At 42.5% G+C, this 22319-nt stretch overlaps 1 protein-coding gene and 1 long non-coding RNA gene across 2 annotated transcripts in view; one reads left to right on the top strand and one right to left on the bottom strand.

Annotated features, from left to right (window-relative positions):
• Nucleotides 1–22319, bottom strand: part of RHOJ (ras homolog family member J) — a 103373-nt gene that overhangs the window by 24187 nt on the left and 56867 nt on the right. The window contains exon 2 of the mRNA XM_045396543.3: nucleotides 532–590. Within this exon, the coding sequence (XP_045252478.1) occupies nucleotides 532–590 (59 nt within the window). The remainder of the gene's footprint in view (nucleotides 1–531; nucleotides 591–22319) is intronic.
• Nucleotides 1–22319, top strand: part of LOC102137408 (uncharacterized) — an 86990-nt gene that overhangs the window by 26366 nt on the left and 38305 nt on the right. The window lies entirely within an intron of this gene.

Below are 22319 nucleotides of genomic sequence, written 5' to 3'. Positions count from 1 at the left end.
TCACTTTTGGAAAACATCTAGGATCCTGACTTTTCTTCCTTCCAACACATAATCCATCTTCTCCCTCTCTCTTCCTCTCACCCCAGCCAATCTCTTTTTGGGCCTTTTCGCAGTTCATTAGGCAATTCAAATAAAGGGTGGGCAAAGAAAATAACCTGAAAAAAATGGGTGCAACTAAAATTTATGAAATTGATCTATGAATCTTGGATCTGGAATAGGTTTCCACAGAAAGAAATTGAAACTCTTGGTCACAAATCTGTTATTCTGGTTTTTGATGGTTATCAGTCAATGAATGAATCATTATTTACCTATCAATGCCTTGAATAATGTAACAATTTAGATTTTTGTAGTTATAAGTATTTTTAAAATATCGAGAATGTGCTTTTGGTTGTCATTTAGGCAGACAATAAATTAGCCCCAAATGATCAGAATGGGTAATATTTGTGCTATGAGTCCCATCTGCCTAAGCAAACGGATCTTTTTCTCCCCTATACCACCCCCCTCCAATGAATCGAGATAATAAAAATGTACCTGTCCCGCGGTGTCATACAGTCCGAGCAAGTGTTGCTTCCCTCCCACGGTCACAGTCACTAGGGGAGAAGAGAAGAGGAGAGTCCATAAACACAAGCTTCAATCAGGCACCTTCACATTTTTTCCATGCCAGCATCTCCTTGGGCAGCAAGGAGAAGCATATGCCTCACCCATGTACATTCTAAACCAAGTTGACAGCATAATTTCCAAATGAAAGGTAACCTTGGGCTGCAGTGATGGCAGATGGTCTTAGCCAAGTCCAGATTTCTCAACAGAGATGAATATTATTGGTGCCACCAGGACACTCTGTGGGCTACCCACCCATCCTTATTCGTCTCTGGAACACCAAGCTTCTGATGAGAAAGAATGCTTGGCCCCTTTTTCATTAGTTATTGCCTTCTTTTCTTTGGTTTGGGACACCTTTCAGGGCGCAGAATTGTGTAAGTAGCTTGTCTATTAGAAATCTCTCTGCTTTGAAATATTTATAAAACCCTAAAAACAGAGAATATTATCATACCTATTAATACATATTTTTATAGTCTATAAAGCAAGCAAATAGTTAAATGAGAAGGGCTTAGCGTTCATTTTGAAAAGTTTTTTAAAATTAGATATTCCTGTGCTTTAGCACAATTGATTCATTATGATTTTGAACTTTAGTTGCAGAAGACATTGTATGGGTTCAGTCTTCCATACGTAAAGGGTGTTTAGAGGGTGACAAGTAGTGAGTTTGACTTAGTCAGTAGCTTACTGCTTTGCCAAGGAATTGTGCCCTGAAAATGAGAAGCAAAACAGGGACAGCAACCACTCTGTACATGTCTGGAAATGAAAGTCTCAACTTGAAACTAAACTGAGATTGAACAGATTGAATGCAGGAGTAATAGAATTCTTTTCGTGAATGGAAAGAGCAAATTTAAATTTCCAAAAAAAAAAAAAAAAAACTGAATCGCTTTTTGGAAAAAGGAAATAAAATATGAAGAAAAGTATGAGTTTTTTCTCTTGTTAAAATGTGCAAATTCAATGTGAAGATGATTTTTGAGTCTTTCTATCATTAGCTGTGCAGGAAATGAAAGATAAACTGAAGAACAATCTTTTATAACCGTATCTCTAACAGCCAAATTCTCTAGCCTGCTGCTTAGAGTTGCTGATTCGGTGTTGATTTTACTTTTATTTCTTTTCAGGTTCATGGGCTACATGTATACAAGGAACTTCTTAATGGCTCATTCTTTGAAAAGCAAAGCACTTGTTTAAAAGCACTATGTCCCCAGACACTGGGAACTATTTTTCTAATCTACTCAGATCGACATGTGTTCAGCTTGATAACATGGCTGCAACCACTCAGATGAGCTGTTAAATGTGTATTTTAAAATGGTGAACCCAGCTCCATCCCACCCCTGGTTACCATGCTGACGGAAGAAGGGCGTTTAAACGTTTTCACTTTCTTTCACAAGTCAGGCTAGCCACAGAAATGGAGGTGAGGCTGTGTGGCCCAGAGCTCTCGTCCTGTTTAATTTTTCCTCTTCATGCCCGATGGCAGAAGAGAGCCCAGTCAGATGTTTCTGAAATCTGCCTAAATGGCTTCTTCAGTGACCAGTTCACTAACTTGTCATGGATTAGGCATGAAGGGAGACATCCAGCTATTACAGCATGGAACCTCGAGTGAGCCCAGTACGTGCAGGTCAGGGGCAGCTGGCTGTTCCAGAGACCCCTTAGACTGTCTCATGACATACAGGCCCGGGGCCATCTGTGGAGTGATTCCTAGAAGTCGAGTCATCCTCACTGCCCCACTGGGCACTGCAAATATTCCTAAGCAATGGCTCTGACTTATGTTACTGGAGCCCTGGAGCGCCTGCTCAGATATTCCTTGCTTTCTCAGTCATTCTCTTCAGTCTGTTTTTCCTCGGGCCTCACCCTTTTCTCCTGTGGCAGCTTTGATCCCTGGGAATTTCTCCAGGCCTGAAGTGAGCACAGGAAGCTGAGGTAGTGGGTGGAGGATCTGGGCAAAGCATTCTCTTTCCTCTGTTCTTTCCTTCTTCAAGAGTCTACTGGGTTCCTGGACTGAACTCAGTGGTGGGAGTAGAAAGACCAGATACAATTCTTCCTGCCATGCAGCATGGAGACAAGTGGTTTCCTGGCAAAGCATGGGCACTGTGCAGTGTGGCATGAGCTGTGTCAGGGCAGTGTGAGGGGTGTGGGGGCCTGCGGCAGGGGTGCTGCTGGCTGTGCACATGTCTGCACACACACACTGCTGGAGCTGGATCAGAAAAGGCTTTCTGAGACAGATACGAAAAGAGGAAGTCAAACTATCCTTCTTTGCTGACAATATGATTCTATACCTAGAAAACCATAAAGACTCTGCCAAAAGGCTCACAGAACTGATAAATGACTTCAGTAGAGGTTCAGGATACAAAAAATCAATGTACAAAAATCAGTAGTATTTCTATACACCAATAACATTCAGGCTGAGAGACAAATCAAGAACACAATCCCGTTTACAATAGCCACACAAAAATAAAATACCTACATCTCTACAAGGAGAACTATAAAACACTTCTGAAAGAAATTATAGATGACACAAACAAATGGAAAAACATTCCATGCTCATGGATTGGAAGAATCAATATTGTTAGAATGGCCATAGTGCCCAAAGCAATACAGATTCAACCGCCTTCCTGTCAAACTACTGTAAACCAAAAATAAAATTCTAAGCACCCCAATTGACTGAGTGGAACCCTCCTCTTGGTTAAGGGCATTCCAAAGTAAACCTGAAAAACTAGGTCAGGCCATGGTGGGAAGGGGGGCTGGGTGGAACATGCCTCATCATACTCTCCTCCCTTTGGAATTTAGGCAAAGCTGACCAGCATTAACATGAAAACAGAGGTCTTGTGACTGACAAAACAGACTCTGTAGTAATAAGATACCAAATTGCAACCTGACTCTCATATAGCATCACATGACAGAGAACAAGCCTTGAAAGAAACCAAAGTATTTTCCCCTAAAATATCTTTGAGATATTTTGAAATGGCCCTGAAACACTGTCTCTTGTCTACAATCCATAGAAAATTCCTTTCCCTTTTCATGTCTTTTCCTGATCCAGGAGAGATTTAACTAAGAGTCTGGCACCTTTTAGGGTCTGATAAGAGACACTTACCATTTGTTGTCTCTGAAGCCTGCTACCCAGAGACTTCATCTAGATAACTATCTATCTATATATTACGTAGATAGGTTGCAGAACCTTGGTTTCTGCAACTCTCCTTATCTTAACTACAAACATTTATTTCTGTTGACTTCAACTTTTCAGACAGAGCTTAACCCTTTCAACCAATTGCCGATCAGGAAATCTTTAAATCCACCTATGACTTGGAAGCCCTTGGGCTTTGAGACGTCATGCCTTTCCAGACCTAATCAACATATACCTTATATGTACTGATTTATGTCTCTGTAACTTCTGTCCCCCCTAAAATGCATAAAATCAAGTTGTAACCAACCATCTTGGAGACATGTTCTCAGGACCTCCTGGGGCTGTGTCATGGGTCATGGTTTTTACATTTGGCTCAGAATAAATCTCTTCAAATATTCTACAAAGTTTGACTTTTTATCATTGACACTACCATTGTCATTTTTTACAGAATTAGAAAATACTATTCAAAATTTCATGTGGAATCAAAAAAGAACCTGAATAGTTAAAGCAATTCTAAGCAAAAAGAACAAAGCCAGAGGTATTACATTACGCTACTTCAAACTATACTATATGGCTACAGTAAACAAAACAGTGTGGTACTGGTGCAAAAACAGACACATAGACCAGTGGAACAAAATAGAGAATCCTGAAATAAAACTGCACACCCACAGCCATCTGATGTTTGATGAAGTTTACAAAAATAAGAAATGGAGAAAGGACACCCTACTCAATAAATGGTGCTGGGATAGCTGGCTAGCCATATGCAGAAGAATACAACTGGACCCCTACCTTTCACCATATGCAAAAATTAACTCAAGATGAATTAAAGATTTAAATATAAGACCTCAAAATATCAGAATTCTAGAAGAAAACCCAGGAAACACCATTTTGAACATTGGCCTTGAGAAAGAAATTATGACTAGGTCCTCAAAAGCAATTGTAACCAAGACAAAAACGGACAAGTGGAACCTAATTAAACTCAAGATCTTCTGCACAGCAAAACAAAAACAAAACAAAATAAACTATCAACAGAGTAATCAGACAACCTATAGAATGGGAACAAATATTCATAAACCACACATCCGACAGAGGTATAATATTCAGAATCTATAAGTAACTTAAGCAAAAACAAAAAAGCTTTCTAATAACGACATGAACAGATACTTCTCAAAAGAAGACATACAGTGGCCAACAAACATGTTTATGAAAAAATGTTCCACATCACTAATCTTCAGAGAAATGCAAATCAAAACTATAGTATAATACCATCTCACACCAGTCAGAATGGCTACTACTAAAAAGTCAAAAAACAACTGATGCTGGTCAGACTGTGGAGAAAAGGGAAACTTTATACACTGTTGGTGGAAATGTAAATTAGTTCAGCCATTGTGGAAAGCAGTTTGGATATTTCTCAAAGCACTTGAAACTACCATTTGACCTAGCAATCCCATTGCTGGGTAGATATCCAAAAAAAAAAACCAAAACCAAAAAACAAAAAACTGTTCTCCCAGAAAGACATATGCACTTATATGTCCATTGTAGCACTATTCACAATAGCAAATACATGAAATTGATCTAGGTGTCCATCCAGGATGGACTGGATAAAGAAAGCCTGGTGCATATACCTCATGGAATACTATGTAGCCATAGAAAGAATAAAATCATGTTCTTTGTAGCAACATGGATGCAGCTGGAGGCCATTATCATAAGCTAATTAATGCAGAAACAGAAAACCAAGTACTGCATGTTCTCATAAGTGGGAGCTGAACATTGGGTACTCATGAACACAAAGATGGCAATGATAGACAGTGGGGACTACTAGAGCGGGGAGGGAAAAAGGGAGGGATGGATTGCAAAACTAACTATTGGGTACCATGCTTACTACCTGGGTATGTAGTAAACATAGTACCCAGGTGATGGGTGCTATCATACCCCTAACCTCAGCATCATGCATGATACCCATGGAACAAACCTCAGATGTACTCCCTGAATCTAAAATAAAAGTTGAAATTAAAAAAAGAAAAGGCTCTCTGGAGGAGAAGGTGTCTGAGCTGAGTTCCTGAGGATGTCCAAGAGCTACCCAGGGTGCACTGGGGCAGGAACAGCTGTGGTCCTGAGCTGCCCAGGGTGTACTGGGGAAGATGATACCACGAAGGTGGGCACACAGGGCAGGGCTGCCCTAGCTCACTAACTGAGGCTTCATTCTGATGGCTTTGTTAAGCTCTGAAATCCTGAATTATTCTTTTCCTCAAAACAAGTAAAAGAGAAGGACTTAAAATAATTTCCTTGAGTTAAGGCAAAATGGTGGGGGAAGGGAGGATGCCATTTTGGGTGTGGAAGCCATGTTGGATGTTCAGCTTTGCTATGTAGTGGCTGTCTAGTCTGTCTGTGTGTGGGGTCACTCCTGCTGGAGGAATCCTAAAAGAGGTGGCAGAGCTTGTGCCCTTAACATTTCATTTCCTCTTTTCTGCCCTTTTATTCTCTCATTCTATCAGAAGGAAGATAAGTAGATCACACAGTTTATGCCAGAGGACGTCAAGGGACAGCCAGAGATAGATCAAGTGTCAATCAAACATTGCGGGTTATACGGGTCATGGCTTTGTGAGTCCTTATCTTGGACTGGCAGTGGATGCCTTATTGCTTGCTAACCTGTGTCCTATGAGGCTTCTCAGTTTGGAAATGAGTCAGTCACACCTGCGCAGAAGGAAGGTATTGTCATAAAATGCTAATGGTAAATGTAGTGAGGTCCAAAGAGCAGGATCTTTCAAGTCAGATAGTTCTGTATTTGAATCCTATAGCTGCTATTCATCACTGTAATGACCTTGAGAAAGACACCTACGGTCTCTGAGCCCCTCTTTCCTTATCTATTAAAAATGGAGGATAACATCACCTACCAAAGAAAGTACTTGTGAGGAGGAAATTAAATGAGAAAATGCCCGGCACATAGTCTGACCTATGGTGGGTGCTAAACAACTGTTATTTTTCCTCTTTCAGCAAATGCTTATTGAACCCATTCTCAGGACAAGGACTAGCCTGTCTTGCTCTCCACTCAGTGCACATTAACTGGCACATGGTGTGATCTTAATGTTTGTGAATTACTAGTCATTTTCTACCCTATAATAGGTATTTAGATCTGTCTGATATTCCCCACTGGATAGGAAGATCCTTGAGGGCAGAGTCTGCATGCCCAGTATACCCCACAGTACACAGCCAGTTCCTGGCACACATAATAGATGCTGAATACACAGTACGGATATAGAGCACTGGGGGCAGAAGAAAGTTCTTCAAAATGTGCAGAGGGGCAGCTTGAAGCTCCTGGCAAGATTGGAACTGCTGGGAAGGGCCTATAGCCAGCAAATCTGCCTGGTAGACAGTGGTCAGACTAAAATCTCAGATCACCTTCTATCCCTGGAGCTATTAGTGTTGTTTTCTGAGCTTAGAGAGGTTTTAAAGAGAGTAGGTCAAATGACCTGCTAATGGCTCAGATGGTTCTCTCAATAAAGTGTGAAAAGTTGTCAATGACCTGGTAAGTATGTAAAATGAAGGTCCTTTTCCCCAAATCCATTAAACTCTTTGCTCTCTTGTCTGTCTTTTTTGAGTGAATTGGAGTGGTTAATTTTGTGACTTGGTGTGAGATGCTAATGAAGTCTAAGTCCTGGTCTTGCTGTCTTGAGTTTCACCCAGAGAGAAAATAGCTCAGGTAGAACTTAACATCTACTTCCCTCAGCATTTCAGTTATCTCACAAAACAATGTGTGTTCTTCAAATCTGGATGAGGAAGTGTCTGTCATGCCCAGTAAGCCATCAAAGCCCCTTCCTCATTGGGTTGGCTGTCTCAGCTGCCAAGAGCGGTCTTTTGAAGTCAATATTATGAATATAGGATGGCTTTCAAGAGAAATGTTGGAAATGTCAGGTCAGTTACAGGGATGCCTCCAAGTGCCATTCAGTTGCTAGCACATAACCAGCTGTCTGCATTCTTATGTCTCGTGTACTGTATTTGCCAGGTAGAATGAGGCACACCTGACTATGTGGTGTATGTAGTACCACAAAGCTGCTATGTTGGAGGAAGAAACACTGGATTCTGGATATAGCAAGAAATATAATTTTAGGAAAGTTAAAAACACAGCTTTCATTTAAATATAGGATGAGCACATATCAAAGATTTATTAACTCGTTTGTGAGTGAACCTGCAAGATGGTAAATCTTGCTCAAAGAGCATTTTGAAGAACTAGGCATTTATAATATTTAAAAAGCAATGTTAGGCCAGGTGCAGTGGCTCATGCCTGTAATCTCAGCACTTTGGGAGGCTGAGGCAGGAGGATTGCTTAAGCTCAAGAGTTTGAGACCAGCCTGGGAAACAAAGTGAGACCCCATCTTTACAAAACATAAAAAAAAAATTAGCTGGCCGTGGTGATGTGCATCAGTAGCCCCAGCTACTTGGGAGGCTGAGGCGGGAGGATGCTTAATCCCAGGAGATCAAGGCTGCAGTGAGCCATGTTTTTGGCACTTCACTCCAGAGCTTGGGTAACAGAGTAAGCCACTGTCTGGAAAAAACAAACAAACAAACAAACAAACAAACAAACAAACAAAAAACCAGGAAAAAAAGAAAAAAGGCAATGTTAGCATAGGTGGTTAGTTTCAATAGAAAACTGGCTATTGTCCTATAGAAAAGATAACTTTTGATGCCGTTTCCACTAAATTGGAATTGTTTGCATCTCTGCTCATCAAAATGTATAAGTTAACATGTAACTTCATAAAGTCTAAGCTTGTAGTTAATAGCAGAGAGAAACAAAAGTATTTCCCTTAGATAATTAATAATTAATTGATCCTTGAGGGTGAGGGTGCACAGCATGACATTGAAAGGACATGTTACATGCTTTTGGCCTTATATCCCAGTTTCAAAGGCTTTTTATAATGCCTGAATTTTAAAAAATGTAACTTTATTTTAGGTGCAGGGGTTCATGTACATGTTTGTGACATAGGTGTATTGCGTACTGATGGGGATTGGGCTTCTAGAGTGTACCCATTGCCCGAATTGTGAACACTGTGCTCATTAGGTAGTTTTTCAACCCTTGCCCTCTCCCAATGCCTGAATTTGAGTCCATGTTGCTACTCATTTTGTGAAATGATGGGAAGTAGTCACGGGGCCTCTGTCTTACCCGGAAAGTGAACAAACTGTGTGTACCCTAATGGGGCAGAAGAAACTACACGAAGTCAGGGGTAATCATCACAACTGGGCATCTATGCATAGAGGGCTGCACGAAATGGAGAATTTAGATGAGCATTTGTAATTCTGACCCTCATCATGCTGACCGAGTATCTTCAGCAGCTTCCACTGCCCCTTTCTCATCTAACTGATCCTTATCTCCTGCTCCTCTTCCTTTTCTGTGGCCTGGACGATCCTGTCCGGGACAGTGACTCACTTAGTTCCAGCGTTTGCTCCTGCAGGCTGCTTGTGTGCTTTTTTGACCTGTTTTAAGGCTTACAGACATTCATGTACCTTTGATAAGGAACAAACTCACAAGCATCAGGGTTGAAATTCTCTTCAAATCAAAATAAGTTAGCAGTTAATATGAAACTAGAAACAAACAATGCATTTACATAAATATGAGTGGTGGTGAGTTCTTTCCTGGTAGAGCTTCATTCTTCTTAATGCTGCTGGAAATTCTTCTCCCCCGTGGACACCAGCTTGCCTCAGCCAGCTTCCTTGTTTCCCTTCTTTGCAAAGAGTGCCTCTTGTCACCTGAGCTGCAGGCTGTGTGTACATGTGAAATGAAAGTTGTTCAGGGAAGTCCCTTATTTGTTGTGCTGGCATGAGGTCCTGTTTTTGTAGAACAAAGATGGAACAGAAAACCAAAGAGGTTTCCTGAGAATATGTTAGGATTTTGAGCTGAGGGCTTTCTTTCCTTAGGTCCTGTATATTCATCCTGCAATAATGAGAGTCCCATTTGAATAGGGTAACATACAAGTGCCATGCACTTCCAGCCTTGGTCTTGTTTCTTTTCTCCTTTAGGTATGCCTATTGTGACTTGTGATTTGATTTAGAGTTGTGCCAGTTTGTTGTTGTTGTTGTTGTTGAGGCAGAGTCTTGCATTCCAGGCTGGAATGCAGTGGCATGATCTCAACTCACTGCAACCTCTGTGTCCCGGGTTTAAGCGATTCTCCTGCCTCAGCCTCCCAAATAGCTGGGACTATAGGCACAAACCACCACGCTCAGCTAATTTTTTTTTTTTTTTTGTAGAGATAGGGTTTTGCCACATTGGCTAGACTGGTCTCAAACTCCTGGCCTCAAGTGATCTGCCTGATGCAGCCTCCCAAAGTGCTGGGATTACAGGCATGAGCCACCACGCCTGTCCAGTTGTACCAATTTGTAACCTCCCTGGATTTTAAAGCAGGAGAACTGGTTGGAGACCCACTGAACAAACTCTTGAAACTTGAGCAAGCTGCAACTTCCCTAAGCCTTTATTTTCTTATTGGCAAAATGAGGTTCATTTCAGGGCAAAGGAGATTATAAATAAGAAAGTTTTGTATGTCAAAACTTACACAAATGTAAGGTGGTATCACTGGGCAAATGGCTTCTGAATTAACAATACCTCTGGGAATAGCTTCCTGGAATAAAGTTGCCCTGGTTCTGGGGTGAGGTGGATATTTAGGGAAAGGTCTGCCCTTTTCAGCACCTGTTTGATGTTGGAGGAGGAGGAGGAGAAGGAGGAAGAGAAGGGAGAGGAATTTGCCTAGTTCCAGGACTCTGGGATGAAGCCAAACCAAAGACAGAGCCACAATTCCAAGACATCCACATCCTGGAATTTCAGTCTTGCTTGACCTCACTCTTCCTTCCTCAGCATTTATTTGATCTCCACATCCTGCCAATTCCACCTGCTATTTATCTTTAGAGTCCGACTCTTCCTTACCATCCTCTTAGCTGTCGCCATTAGCCACCCCCAGCCCCACCTTGTCAATTGCAAAAGTTTTCTAGTCGGCATCCCATTTTCCAGGCTCATCTTCTGTCCTTCCTTTCCTCACTGCAATCAGAGTAACACAGCTGCAGCTCCCAGTCGTCTCCGAGATAACATTCAAATACCATCTAAGAGCTTACAAAGTCTTTGCAATCTGGTCCCTGGCTTACCTTTCCAGCTCTCTTTTATGTTTTACCCTCCTACAACCCAAACTTCTTGCAATGTGTTGTATTCGTGATGCCTTTGCTTAAACTGTTCCCTCTGGAATTCTGGAAAAGAAATTCTGGAATGCTTTCTCCATACTTGTTAGCTTGGAACACTCCCACAACCTGGAAAACTCACTTCCATCATGCTTCTCTGATGCCCCCCAAATATCTTAAGGCTGTTTTGTGTTTACTCATCCATGTCATAAGAAGCAGTGTATTATTTATTCTCATGTCCCAGGGTCTAACACAGGCTGGGCATGTAGCTCCATAAATATTGGCTGAGTGAATGAAAGTACATTATACTCCAACCAAATTGAAGGTTTTCATGGAGGCATCTATTTTCTCTCCATGAGTCCTTGGCCTTTCCCAAAGGGTCATCCATTAGCTTTTCTGGACACTTAATGGCAGAATGGGTCACCAGCAACGACATTAGAACGGGCTCACCTGCTGTGAGGGGATGCCATGGACACGTGGCTCTGCTAGGTGGAATCTGTGTTTGGAACTCTCCTCCACTTCCTGGTCAATTTTCACCAGCTACAAAGCTACCTGACTCAAGGCCAGTGAGGCAGGACCCCTGGCAAGATGTCTGAGGTTCCAACTGAAGCCAGGCCAGCCTGACATTAGCCACAGAGGACAGGGGAGTTGTTATTTAAGTAAGACTTTGGGAAGAAGTGACCGAGTTATAAGTTCTGATAAAAGTGGAATAGTACGTTCCTGTCAATACTTTTCGAAAATTATTAGACTTCTAAAAATTATATTAGATGCCAGCTATACCTAGTTGGAAAATGTGATGGAAAATATCTTTTTCACAATAACAATAAAAACTATAAAGTGTCCAGGAATGTGCAACACCTTCATGAAAAAAAAAAAGCACACCACTTTGCTGAGATACCTAAAAGAAAACAAATAGAAAAACAGCTTATGTTCTTGGGTGGAAAGCTTTATAGTGTAAAAATGTCAGATGTTCCCAATTTAATAAGTTTCAAGTCATTTCAATAGGACTTTTTTCAGCTGGAAACATGACAAAGTGATTTTTTTTTTTTTTTTTTTTTTTTTGAGACGGAGTCTCGCTCTGTCGCCCAGGCTGGAGTGCAGTGGCCGGATCTCAGCTCACTGCAAGCTCCGCCTCCCGGGTTCACGCCATTCTCCTGCCTCAGCCTCCGGAGTAGCTGGGACTACAGGCACCCGCCACCTCGCCCGGCTAGTTTTTTTGTATTTTTTTAGTAGAGACGGGGTTTCACCGTGTTAGCCAGGATGGTCTCGATCTCCTGACCTCGTGATCCGCCCGTCTCGGCCTCCCAAAGTGCTGGGATTACAGGCTTGAGCCACCGCGCCCGGCCGACAAAGTGATTATAGTGGCCTTATGAAAAATTAAACTGGTGAGAATAGCTAATAATGAAAAAGAATGGCAGGATGTATATGTTAACATATATGGCATACTGTATTGTTAATGTGTATTATAGTTTTACTAATTAAAGCAGTTTAGCTCCAGCACAATAATGATGGAAATAAACAGGATTTTCTGTCTGTCACAGTGCTATGTGACATATGTAAGGTTTTGGTGTATGATAAATAACATTTCAAATCAGCAGGAAAAGAAGAAGTAGTCAATATATCGTATTTATCCAATTGATTACTATTTGGAAATAAAGACGACTTTGAAAATACAAAAGCAAATGATGAAAACTATAAAGAAAAATATGGATATATTTGAATTTAAAAAAAGAAAGGTAAAATAGGTCATTGGATGGGGTAAAAAAAAAGACAGGTAAATATACTGGGAAAATGGTTATAATATATCTTCATATATTATCAAAGAAGATTATATCTTTGATACATAAACAGGTTTTCTAATTAATAAGGATTAACCCAAAAGAAAATAAGAAAGAATACAGACAATTCACAAAGAAATAAATATAAAGGGCAAATTAACATTGGAGTGAAAACAATTTAAATTAAAGAGAGATACAACCTTGGGTCATTCAAACTGGCAATGCCGAAGAGAAGAAATACCCAGTGCGGGTGAGTGCATAAAGATATGGACACTTCACACTGCTGGAGAAAGTGCAAATTTATGGCTTACTTCTTTTGGAAAGCCATTTGGCAATATAGATCAAAAGCCTAAACAGGAAACATCTTTTTCACATTTGACTCGGCAATCTTATTCTGCAGTGTATCCCCCATGACAGAATAAAAGCTAATGTAGTATTGATATAAATAGAGGGCATTTGGTAATTATGGTAAAAAACATCTGTACATGTGTACAACAATGTGTATATGTAAGTCTATTCGTCATCAAAGTGTTTATAGTAGCTAACAGTTGGAAACCATTTACACACTCAACAATCAGGGGCTGGTCCTCAGCAGTTACAGAGCAGCCTTAAGACCGAACCTTTTAAAAAATAATGGGGAATGTGGTAAAATATTCAGGATATAATGTGCAGATAGCAGGAGATAAAGTTCTACGTGTATGTGTAAAATAACCACAGAAAACACTTTATTTTTTCCATTCTTTGCTATCATGAACCTGTACAACAGTTAGAAAAATTAGTATTTGGGTGTGGTTATTGTGCTGTTGTTAATGTATATACAGATTGGATTAAATGTCATTTAACTTACCTCCCATCACTTAAATTCTATCATTTCTCCTATATTGACTCTCAGAAGCTTTCATCTTAGGCTTATCCAGATTTATTTTAGGCTGTAAGACCAAGCTTATAATTTTACGAGTAGAATGTGTGATAAATAGGTCTGCTGCAGTGGAGGTTTATAAACTATGTATTGCAGAGCAACTCATCTTTTTCAGAAAACTATGATGAACCACTAATGCTCTACCTATACTTGCTTTCCAGAGGTACCAAGAAAATATTGTGCATTTGAGAATGTGGGAATCTGCCAAAATGTATTAGTTGTAAACTGAAAGAAATATATGAGCTGTACAGACAACAATAGTAAATTGGTTCTAAATATAGCCCTTTATTGACAATGTCTAGGCATAGTGAGATAAACTAGCCAAGTGAATATTTAGTGTGTGTTTCTGCTCTCAATAACTTCTTCTCCAGATGATTACAATATAATTTGGAGAACATTAAGCCATTTTTCTCTGTTTCCTACTTTGGTGCATGGTTGTCATCCTAAGAGTATATTTACTTGCCTGTCTCTTTGTTATTCAGTCCTAGAATTTTATGTATTGGTGTTTTTTCCCTTTATTTATTTCATTTATCTTTTTCTAATATCCCCAGCCAGAATATGGGTTCTTTTTAGGTAACAAACATAGGTTCTTTTCAAATAAAAATAAGGTAACCTTATTTTTTTATTTCTTAATATAGGTCAAGAAATATTCATATCTGCTGATTCACATTTGATGGTTAATTATGATTGGGGGAGGATTATATATATGATAATCTGAGATAAAACAGTGGTTGGATCCTTTCTGTAATAAATATATGCAAGACCATCTTTCACTGTTACCTTTATTATTAAGTATGTTCTCAGAGTTTGTGTAAGGTAAGAAGTCTATCACTTCTCTGTCCTTGTTCACATATTTTTCCTAATTGTTTTCATTCAAAGCACCTACAAATAAAAATATAATTTTTGGGATGCTTATCAGCAACATAAAGTGCATGGCTAGCTAGTCCTCTTAAGGAAAGTTTCAAAGTTGGTGAAAGGATGCACTTAACGTTGACTCCCTTCAGCACCTATGTTATGCGTTGTCACTGAAAGATAGAAAGATGCCTTGTGCAATATCTGGCTCCTGGGGTCAACAGGCTCACTAGATTGGCAGTTTGAGGATTCGAATTGTTATTCTTGGCTTTGCTGATGCTTTTCTGCCTGGTTTTAGGTAAGGTACAATTGATTCACTAGAGTTTCTGTGCATTTAAAGGCATTTAAGGCCGAGGCAGGCGGATCACGAGGTCAGGAATTTGAGACCAGCCTGGCCAACATGGCAAAACCCAGTCTCTACTAAAAATACAAAAATTAGCCAGGCATGGTGGCGCATACCTGTAATCCCCAGCCACTCAGGAGGCTGAGGCAGGAGAATTGCTTGAATCCGGGAGGCGAAGGTTGCAGTGAGCAGAGATCATGCCACTGCACTCCAGCCTGGGGGACAGAGTGAGACTCCATCTCAACAAAACAAAGCATTTAAAAAATGCAACTCAAATATAGATGGGAACCATGTGGTACATTCTCATGGTGGCTTCACATACAAGGAAACACTCAGTACCTGCAGCCAAAAATACTTGTAAACCATTCTGATCTCATCTGAAAGATAAAGACACCAGAGGGGATTCAAATCCTGAAGCGTAGCACTGCTTCTTAAAACCACCTTCTTCTCAGTACTTTTCATGGCCTGCCATAGCCTTGAAGCTTTGCTTCTACACTCTTTAGCAGCATGCCTTTGTAAAGAGTTTAGTTTCCTTTCTGGCAACTCAGGAAAGCCCAGGGCATGACTGGTACCCTCATACTCTCCTTTGGGCTGTTGGGGAGAGGGAAGCTGGGTGGCCAAGGGTGCTTTCTCTCTTCAGCCAAAGAAGGGGAAAGCAGAAGGAGGGGAATGATGATAAACTTTTATAATTTAATACTTTTTCTTGTAATCCCAACATAGAACATTTATAATACTAAACATACACACAAACACACACACACACATATATATATAAACATATATATATATATATACAGGTCAAGGGGTTATTTGCTGAACTCTCTTATTATACTAACCTCATATCTTTCTCTTGGAACCTGTACTCAGCTGTGTAAAGTATGACACTGTCAAGGCTAGCATGGGTGGCTGAAACTGCAATTTCTATTAGACCAGAAGGTTAAAGGCTCCAGGGTAGGAAAGGGAATTAGAAATAAGATGATAGCCCTCTTTGTTTGTTTTTTTTTTGAGATGGAGTTTCGCTCTTGTTGCCCAGGCTGGAGTGCAATGGCGTAATCTTGGCTCACTGCAACCTCCACCTCCTGGGTTCAAGCAATTCCCCTGTCTCAGACTCCTGAGTGGCTGGGATTACAGGTGCCCGCCACTACGCCCAGCTTATTTTTGGTATTTTTAGTAGAGACTGGGTTTCACCATGTTGGCCAGGCTGGTCTCAAACTCCTGACCTCAGGTGATCTGCCCGCCTCTCAAAGTGCTGGGATTACAGGTGTGAGCCAGATGACAGCCCTCTTGGAGTCAGTCACTAATGGGTTACAGGCAAAATGAGGTTGTGCCAGGGAGCCCTGTGGATGCGGGGTTGGGACTTCCCCTGGATGGGGGGATGTGAAATCACCTCCCCTCCTCTGTCCTCGTGGAGTAAGGTATTCAGGACCTGGTGTGGGAGTAAGGCTGGGGAGGGGTGGTATTCAGTGGCTTTGCCAGTAACTACAGAGAAATGATAGCCTTGTAAAAAAAAATCAGAGGAGGGGAAAAAAGTCATATTTGCTGGGGAGAAGGATGGGGTAGGTGGGGAAGGAATATGGTGAGAAAGGAAGGAGGATGTAGGGAGCCATGGGCTACTGTAACCTGAATCCATCTTTGAAAGCACCTTCTAAGAAGAAGGGGCTGGTTCAGTGTGGTTTGCTAGGCTGTTCGGGCCTGGCTCAGAGCTTCCATGGTACCTTCATTGTTGCCCTAATCTGACCTGGTCACTCAGATAGCTCTCTGACCTGTGGCCTCTCTCTGTTTCCATCAGTCTTGACCTATGACCCTTCATCTGGAAAAACCCAAATGAATGCTGGAGGATTGTTAAACTTCTTGTCTGAGCTGGCTCTGCCTGGAAGGGCAACTCAGCTTGAGCTGGGCTTGGTTCTTGAGTGGACAGGGGTCAGGGATGCTGGCGACTGGGTCAGGGCGGGCTGATAAAGAGACTCTTTTTTTTTTTTGGAGACAATCTCACTGTGTCTCCCAGGCTGGAGTACAGTGGTGTGATCTCGGCTCACTACAACCTCCAGCTCCTGGGTTTAAACAATTCTCCTGCCTCAGCCTCCTTAGTAGCTGGGACTACAGGCATGTGCCACCATGCCTGGCTAATTTTCTTTTCTTTCTTTTTTTTTTTTTAAAGACAGAGTCTCGCTCCATCCCCCAGGCTGGAGTGCCGTGGTACAATGTTGGCTCACTGCAACTCCCACCTCCCGGGTTCAAGCGATTCTCCTGCCTCAGACTCCTGAGTAGCTGGGACTACAGGTGCGTGCCACCATGCCTGGCTAATTTTTGTATTTTTAGTAGAGACGAGTTTCATCATGTTGGTCAGGCTGGCCTCAAACTTCTGACCTCATGATCCATCCGTCTTGGCCTCCCGAAGTGCTGGGACTACAGGTGTGAGCCACGGCACCTGGCCATTTTTTGATATTTTTAGTAGAGACGGGGTTTCACCATGTTGGCCAGGCTGGTCTTAAACTCCTGACCTCGTGATCCACCTGCCTCGGCCTCCCAAAGTGCTGCTATTACAGGCGTGAGCCACTGCACCCGGCCAAGAGACTCTTGTCACTTTGGTCCAGCCTGTTCTTTCCTGGGGGGACTGATACATTACTGAGCCCTGCCCTCCAGGAAGGGACTGGCCAAGAGACAAAGGATGTTACAGAAGAGCCACGTGTGGGTATGATTGGGGTGGGCTGCAGTAGCATACTGATTACCTTTGCTGTCGCTCTGGCATCCCTATCTTGTGAAGCTTGCGCTTCTCCCTCCCCTCCAATCACAAATTTCTAATGAGGGCTATACAGTGGGACTGTGCACTCTGATCCACAAGCTCTTGCTTAAAGGACAAATGTCTAGCAGAATATTTGGCCCACTATAGGGATTCAACAGATGGACAATAAATAAAATAATATTTTTAGTCACGGAGATGCCAGTCCCCAGTTGGCATATAGTGCAGGGAGTAAGTGACACAGGGATGAGCTGTGGAAGCATGTGGTTGAGGAATAAAGGATAAACACGTGGCCAGGCATGATAGCTCACACCTGTAATCCTAGTGCTTCGGAAGGCCAAAGCAGGAGGATCGCTTCTTGAGCCCAGGAATTCAAGAAGAGCCTGGGCAACATAGCAAGACCTTGTCTCTACTAGAAAAAAAAAAAAAAAAAAAAGTTAGCCAGGTGGCATGCACCTGTACTCTTAGCGACTTGGGAGGCTAAGGCAGGAGTATTGCTTAAGCCCAGGAGTTGGAGGCTGCAGTGAGCTACGACTGGGTCACTGCACTCCATACACTCCATCCTGGGCAACAGAGCGAGACCCTGTCTCTTAAAAAAGGTAAAAAAAAAAAAAAGAAAAAAGGATAAAGTGCCATAATGATTTGCAAATGCCCCAGTGACACAGAATATCCTTCTGTTCACGGTAGAGTTGGCATTCTTGGTGAAGTCAAGGCAAGAGCCTCTTCCTAAGGCTGCAAGAAATGTGTGGCTCCAAAACAGATAGGAAAGCTCACACCTGGATTGGTGGCCCTTCAGTGGAGTGTGAGACAGGGCAGAAGGCAGGGCTGGAGATGTTTTCTCCTCCTGCTGCCATCACAAGTGCATTTGAATCAGGAGCTTGGAGTAGGGGAGGGTAAGGCTGCGGGGAGGTGGAGCTGGGTGGTGGTGGTGGTTCTTGTTAATGTGAAGGTTCTAACTCGGATGGTCTGGTGGGCCCTGAGAATCTATTTTTCTGATAAGCTTCTAGGTAGTGCCCTTGCTACTGGTCTGCAGACCCCACTTCAAGTGACAAGGCTCTCATCCTTCCCTTAAATGTAGCTTCTCTGAGCCCCTAAGGTGTTGACAGATACGTATAAAGGAAGCGGTGTATTCCACAAAGGAAATGCAGAGAGGAAACTGGGTCAGGACAGCAGCTGGAGTGCTCATCCTTGCCCCATCACTGGTCGCCAGACCTTAAGAGGGTGGGGACATGGTCCCAGATGAATTCCTGTAGAGAACTGCAGGGACCTGCTGTGGGAAGAACCTCCCGAGAGGGCTGATGGTCACCTCGGGGGATTTGAAGCATGGAAGGGACTATGGCCAAAAAGAGATGAAAGAGATGAAATTGTAACAAAGTAACCTTAGGTCTTGGAAAAATTTCTCTTGCTCCCCTGGGTCATTATTAAGGGGATGATGGCTTCAACATTTGAGAGTATGAGTTAAGGGAGGAAAGTGAGCAATGGGGGCCAAGAAGGCTGCGAAAAGGGCTGCTTTTCTGTTGTTTAGTGCAATATTTCAGTAGATTGTAGCCAGCATCTTGGATCGCTATAAAAACCCAATGTGCTTTCTTCTATATGGGGACTTCAAGAGTCCTTTTGAAGTTCTGTGACATAATTTTAAAGATGTGCTTCTGGACCTGTGGAAGGTACCCACTATTGTTCTCTGCCTATCTGTCCATCTGTCTACCATGGCAGCCTGTGTGGGCATGGCTTTAGGAGCAGCTGGGGAAGTCACACAAGTTTATCTTCTTTGGGTGAGCTCCGCTCTCCCCGCTTTCTCCTCCCTGGCCTTAGAAATTGGTATCCTGCTTTTCTCTTCTCCTTGACTAAAATCTATCCAATTTTCTTTTTTTCCCGCACACTGAGCTACTGCAAATGCTTAATAACTGACTGGACTGTGAACTCCTTACAGACAAAGAGAATCCTCTAGGGCCCAGCACAGTGCCTTGCAAGTGATGAGTATTCAGTTAATGAGGCCTGCTGAATGAATGGATGGCTTAAATGCCCCCCGCCCCCAGGAGCGCATACATTTCACAGGGGAGCACATCAAATGGATAAAGCTCTGCTAGGGGTCTCAGGAGCATCTGGTGGACTAGAGGGGAGTTGTGGAGTCTTGTAGCTTTCCCAGCACCCAGAAAATCATAGCAGAAGGCCATGGTGATACTTTCTGGTATGCATGCCAGGAGACGCAGTTGTTGAATTGAAACTGATCAATTCTAGAAAACAAGGAAGCCTACTGAGCCCCTGGCTTGGGCTCACTCCAGGATAGACAGCGATGGACTGTTTGGCCAGTTCCCAGCACTGACAGCCGAGACAAGGGCTGATCCAGTCCTGCGTGACATAAGGCAGCCATTGCAGTTGTCAATTTCAGGACCTGGGGGATCGGCTCAAGACCTTGACCCCCAGTTCTGCAAGGGGCTGGCTCTACCACCACTCCAACCACTGTGCTGCCTGGGGGCACTATGGGGGACAGTTCTAGAGCTGAAGCGACTCTGCTTCCAAATCTGACTCCCAACCAAGAGACAGAGAGAAAAACAACACACCTGCTAGTTACATTCCAGACTTAGGAATTAGTGAAAATAGGCCGGGTGCGGTGGCTCAAGCCTGTAATCCCAGCACTTTGGGAGGCCGAGAGGGGTGGATCACGAGGTCAGGAGATCGAGACCATCCTGGCTAACCCGGTGAAACCCCGTGTCTACTAAAAAATACAAAAAACTAGCCGGGCAAGGTGGTGGGCGCCTGTAGTTCCAGCTACTCGGGAGGCTGAGGCAGGAGAATGGCGTGAACCCGGGAGGTGGAGTTTGCAGTGAGCAGAGATGGTGCCACTGCACTCCAGCCTGGGCGACAGAGCAAGACTCCGTCTCAAAAAAAAAAAAAAAAAAAAAAAAAAAATAAATAAATAAAAAAAAAAAAATAAAAGAATTAGTGAAAATAAACGGATATTAACTATACCTCCTGAGACAAACTCCAGCAGTGCGTGTGTGTTTTTAACTATCACATTGGTTGACCCTCTACCAGTCAGCAAAAAAAGTTCTCTTTTAGACTGTGCTGCAAGGCAAGGATCTTCTGCTCATTGACCATGGGGTATGGCATTTGTAACTAGTTTTTTGTCATACCATCTTAGAAACAATAGGAAGGGAGTAGCCTTACAAATCAGTAAGTGCTGACCTACCTAAAGATAGAAATGGCTGGAAGAAAGCAGAGATAGGCAAGGAGGGGGAAGTGACCTAGATGAATACAGGAAAATAACTAAGCAAATGAGTTCAAATTTTATCTAGGGGCCAGGCACAGTATCTCATGCCTGCAATCCCAGCACTTTGGGAGGCCAAGGTGGGAGGATCACTTGAGGCCAAGAGTTTGAGACAGTCTGGGCAATGTAGTGAGACCTCATCTCTAAGAAAAAACTAGCTACTTGGGAAGTTGAGGCAGGAGAATTATTGAACCCAGGAGTTTGAACTTACAGCGAGCTATGATTGCACCATTGCACTGCAGCCTGGGCGACAGAGTAAGACCCTGCCTCTAAAAAAATTATTTAAAACCTATGTGCTTTCAAAGCATTCAGGGAAGTGTACTTTTAGCAGATGGAGGAATTAGGAGTTGGCATGTCCAAATGACAGCCTTAGGCTCAGGACGGATAACAGACAAATTGAATGACCCCTTGCATGATCTTGAGAATGATAGAGGCCTTCATATTTGAGAGTTTATAAGAAAAGAAAGAATAGGCAAGTGATACAAACAATTTCTATACAGATCCAGAGCTAGAAGGAGAGCTAGAAAAATTGTCTAAAAATCCAGCCAAATCCCAACCTAAATAGTTACAGAGAATTTTGTAATTTGTCTGTTAGAAATTATCTCATATTCACGTTTCTATTCTTAAGAAGTGCTTCTATCAGGTGTGGTGGCTCATGCCTGTAGTCCCAGTTACTGGGAAGGCTGAGGTGGGAGGATTGCTTGAGGCCAGGAATTTGAGAACAGCCTGGGCAACGTAATGATACCCTATCTCTTATTTCATTTTCACGTCCCTTTCCTGATGCTGTTTCCTTTTTGGGAAGGCATGGAGGAGCGAAGGGAGAAGATTAGGAGATGGCTAGGAGTGAGAGTCGGGGGCATGGGGGATTGGGGGACAAGAAAGACAGTAGTAAATTCTAAGCAGGAGGAATAACAAGAGCTTCTTTCATCACAGCTGCACACTAGAGGACTATTGATTAGGAAGGATGTTTTTCTCAGGGTTAAAACAAAGTTTTGAAAATATCCCTGGGCTACTTTTTCAGGATGAAAAGTATTTTATATCATGTCTTTGGGCTGAACTGTTTGAATTCATGAACTGGTCTGAATGGATGATACTGGATACTGAAGATAGTAGATAGTTCTTGGATATGGTTTTAATCAAATCCTAAATATATACCTTGGCCTATCCACAGACCTCTAATTATTTGACATAACCGTTGTAGGTGGAATAATGGTCCCCCAAAGATGCCCACATCCTAATTCCCGGAACCTGTTAGAGAAGATGATGTCAGAACAGAAGCAGGGGTGGAGGTGCTGTGGAAGGGCTCATGAGCCATGGAATGTAGGCAGCCTCTAGACACTGGGAAAGGCAAGGAATGAATTCTGCCCTGGAGCCTGTAGGAATGCAGCTCTGCTGGCTCCTTGATTTGAGTCTAGTGAAACACATTTTGGACTTTTTTTTTTTTTTTTTTTTGAGACAGATTCTTCCTCTGTTGCCCAGGCTGGAGTACAGTGGCGTGATCTCAGCTCACTGCAAACTCTGCCTCCCGGGTTTGGGTGATTCTCGTGCACCACCA

This window comes from Macaca fascicularis, chromosome 7 (genome assembly GCF_037993035.2).
Source record: "Macaca fascicularis isolate 582-1 chromosome 7, T2T-MFA8v1.1".
Classification (NCBI taxonomy): domain Eukaryota; kingdom Metazoa; phylum Chordata; class Mammalia; order Primates; family Cercopithecidae; genus Macaca; species Macaca fascicularis.
The sequence above is the reverse complement of the archived record's forward strand: the minus strand, read 5'-3'. Positions and strand labels throughout refer to the sequence as shown.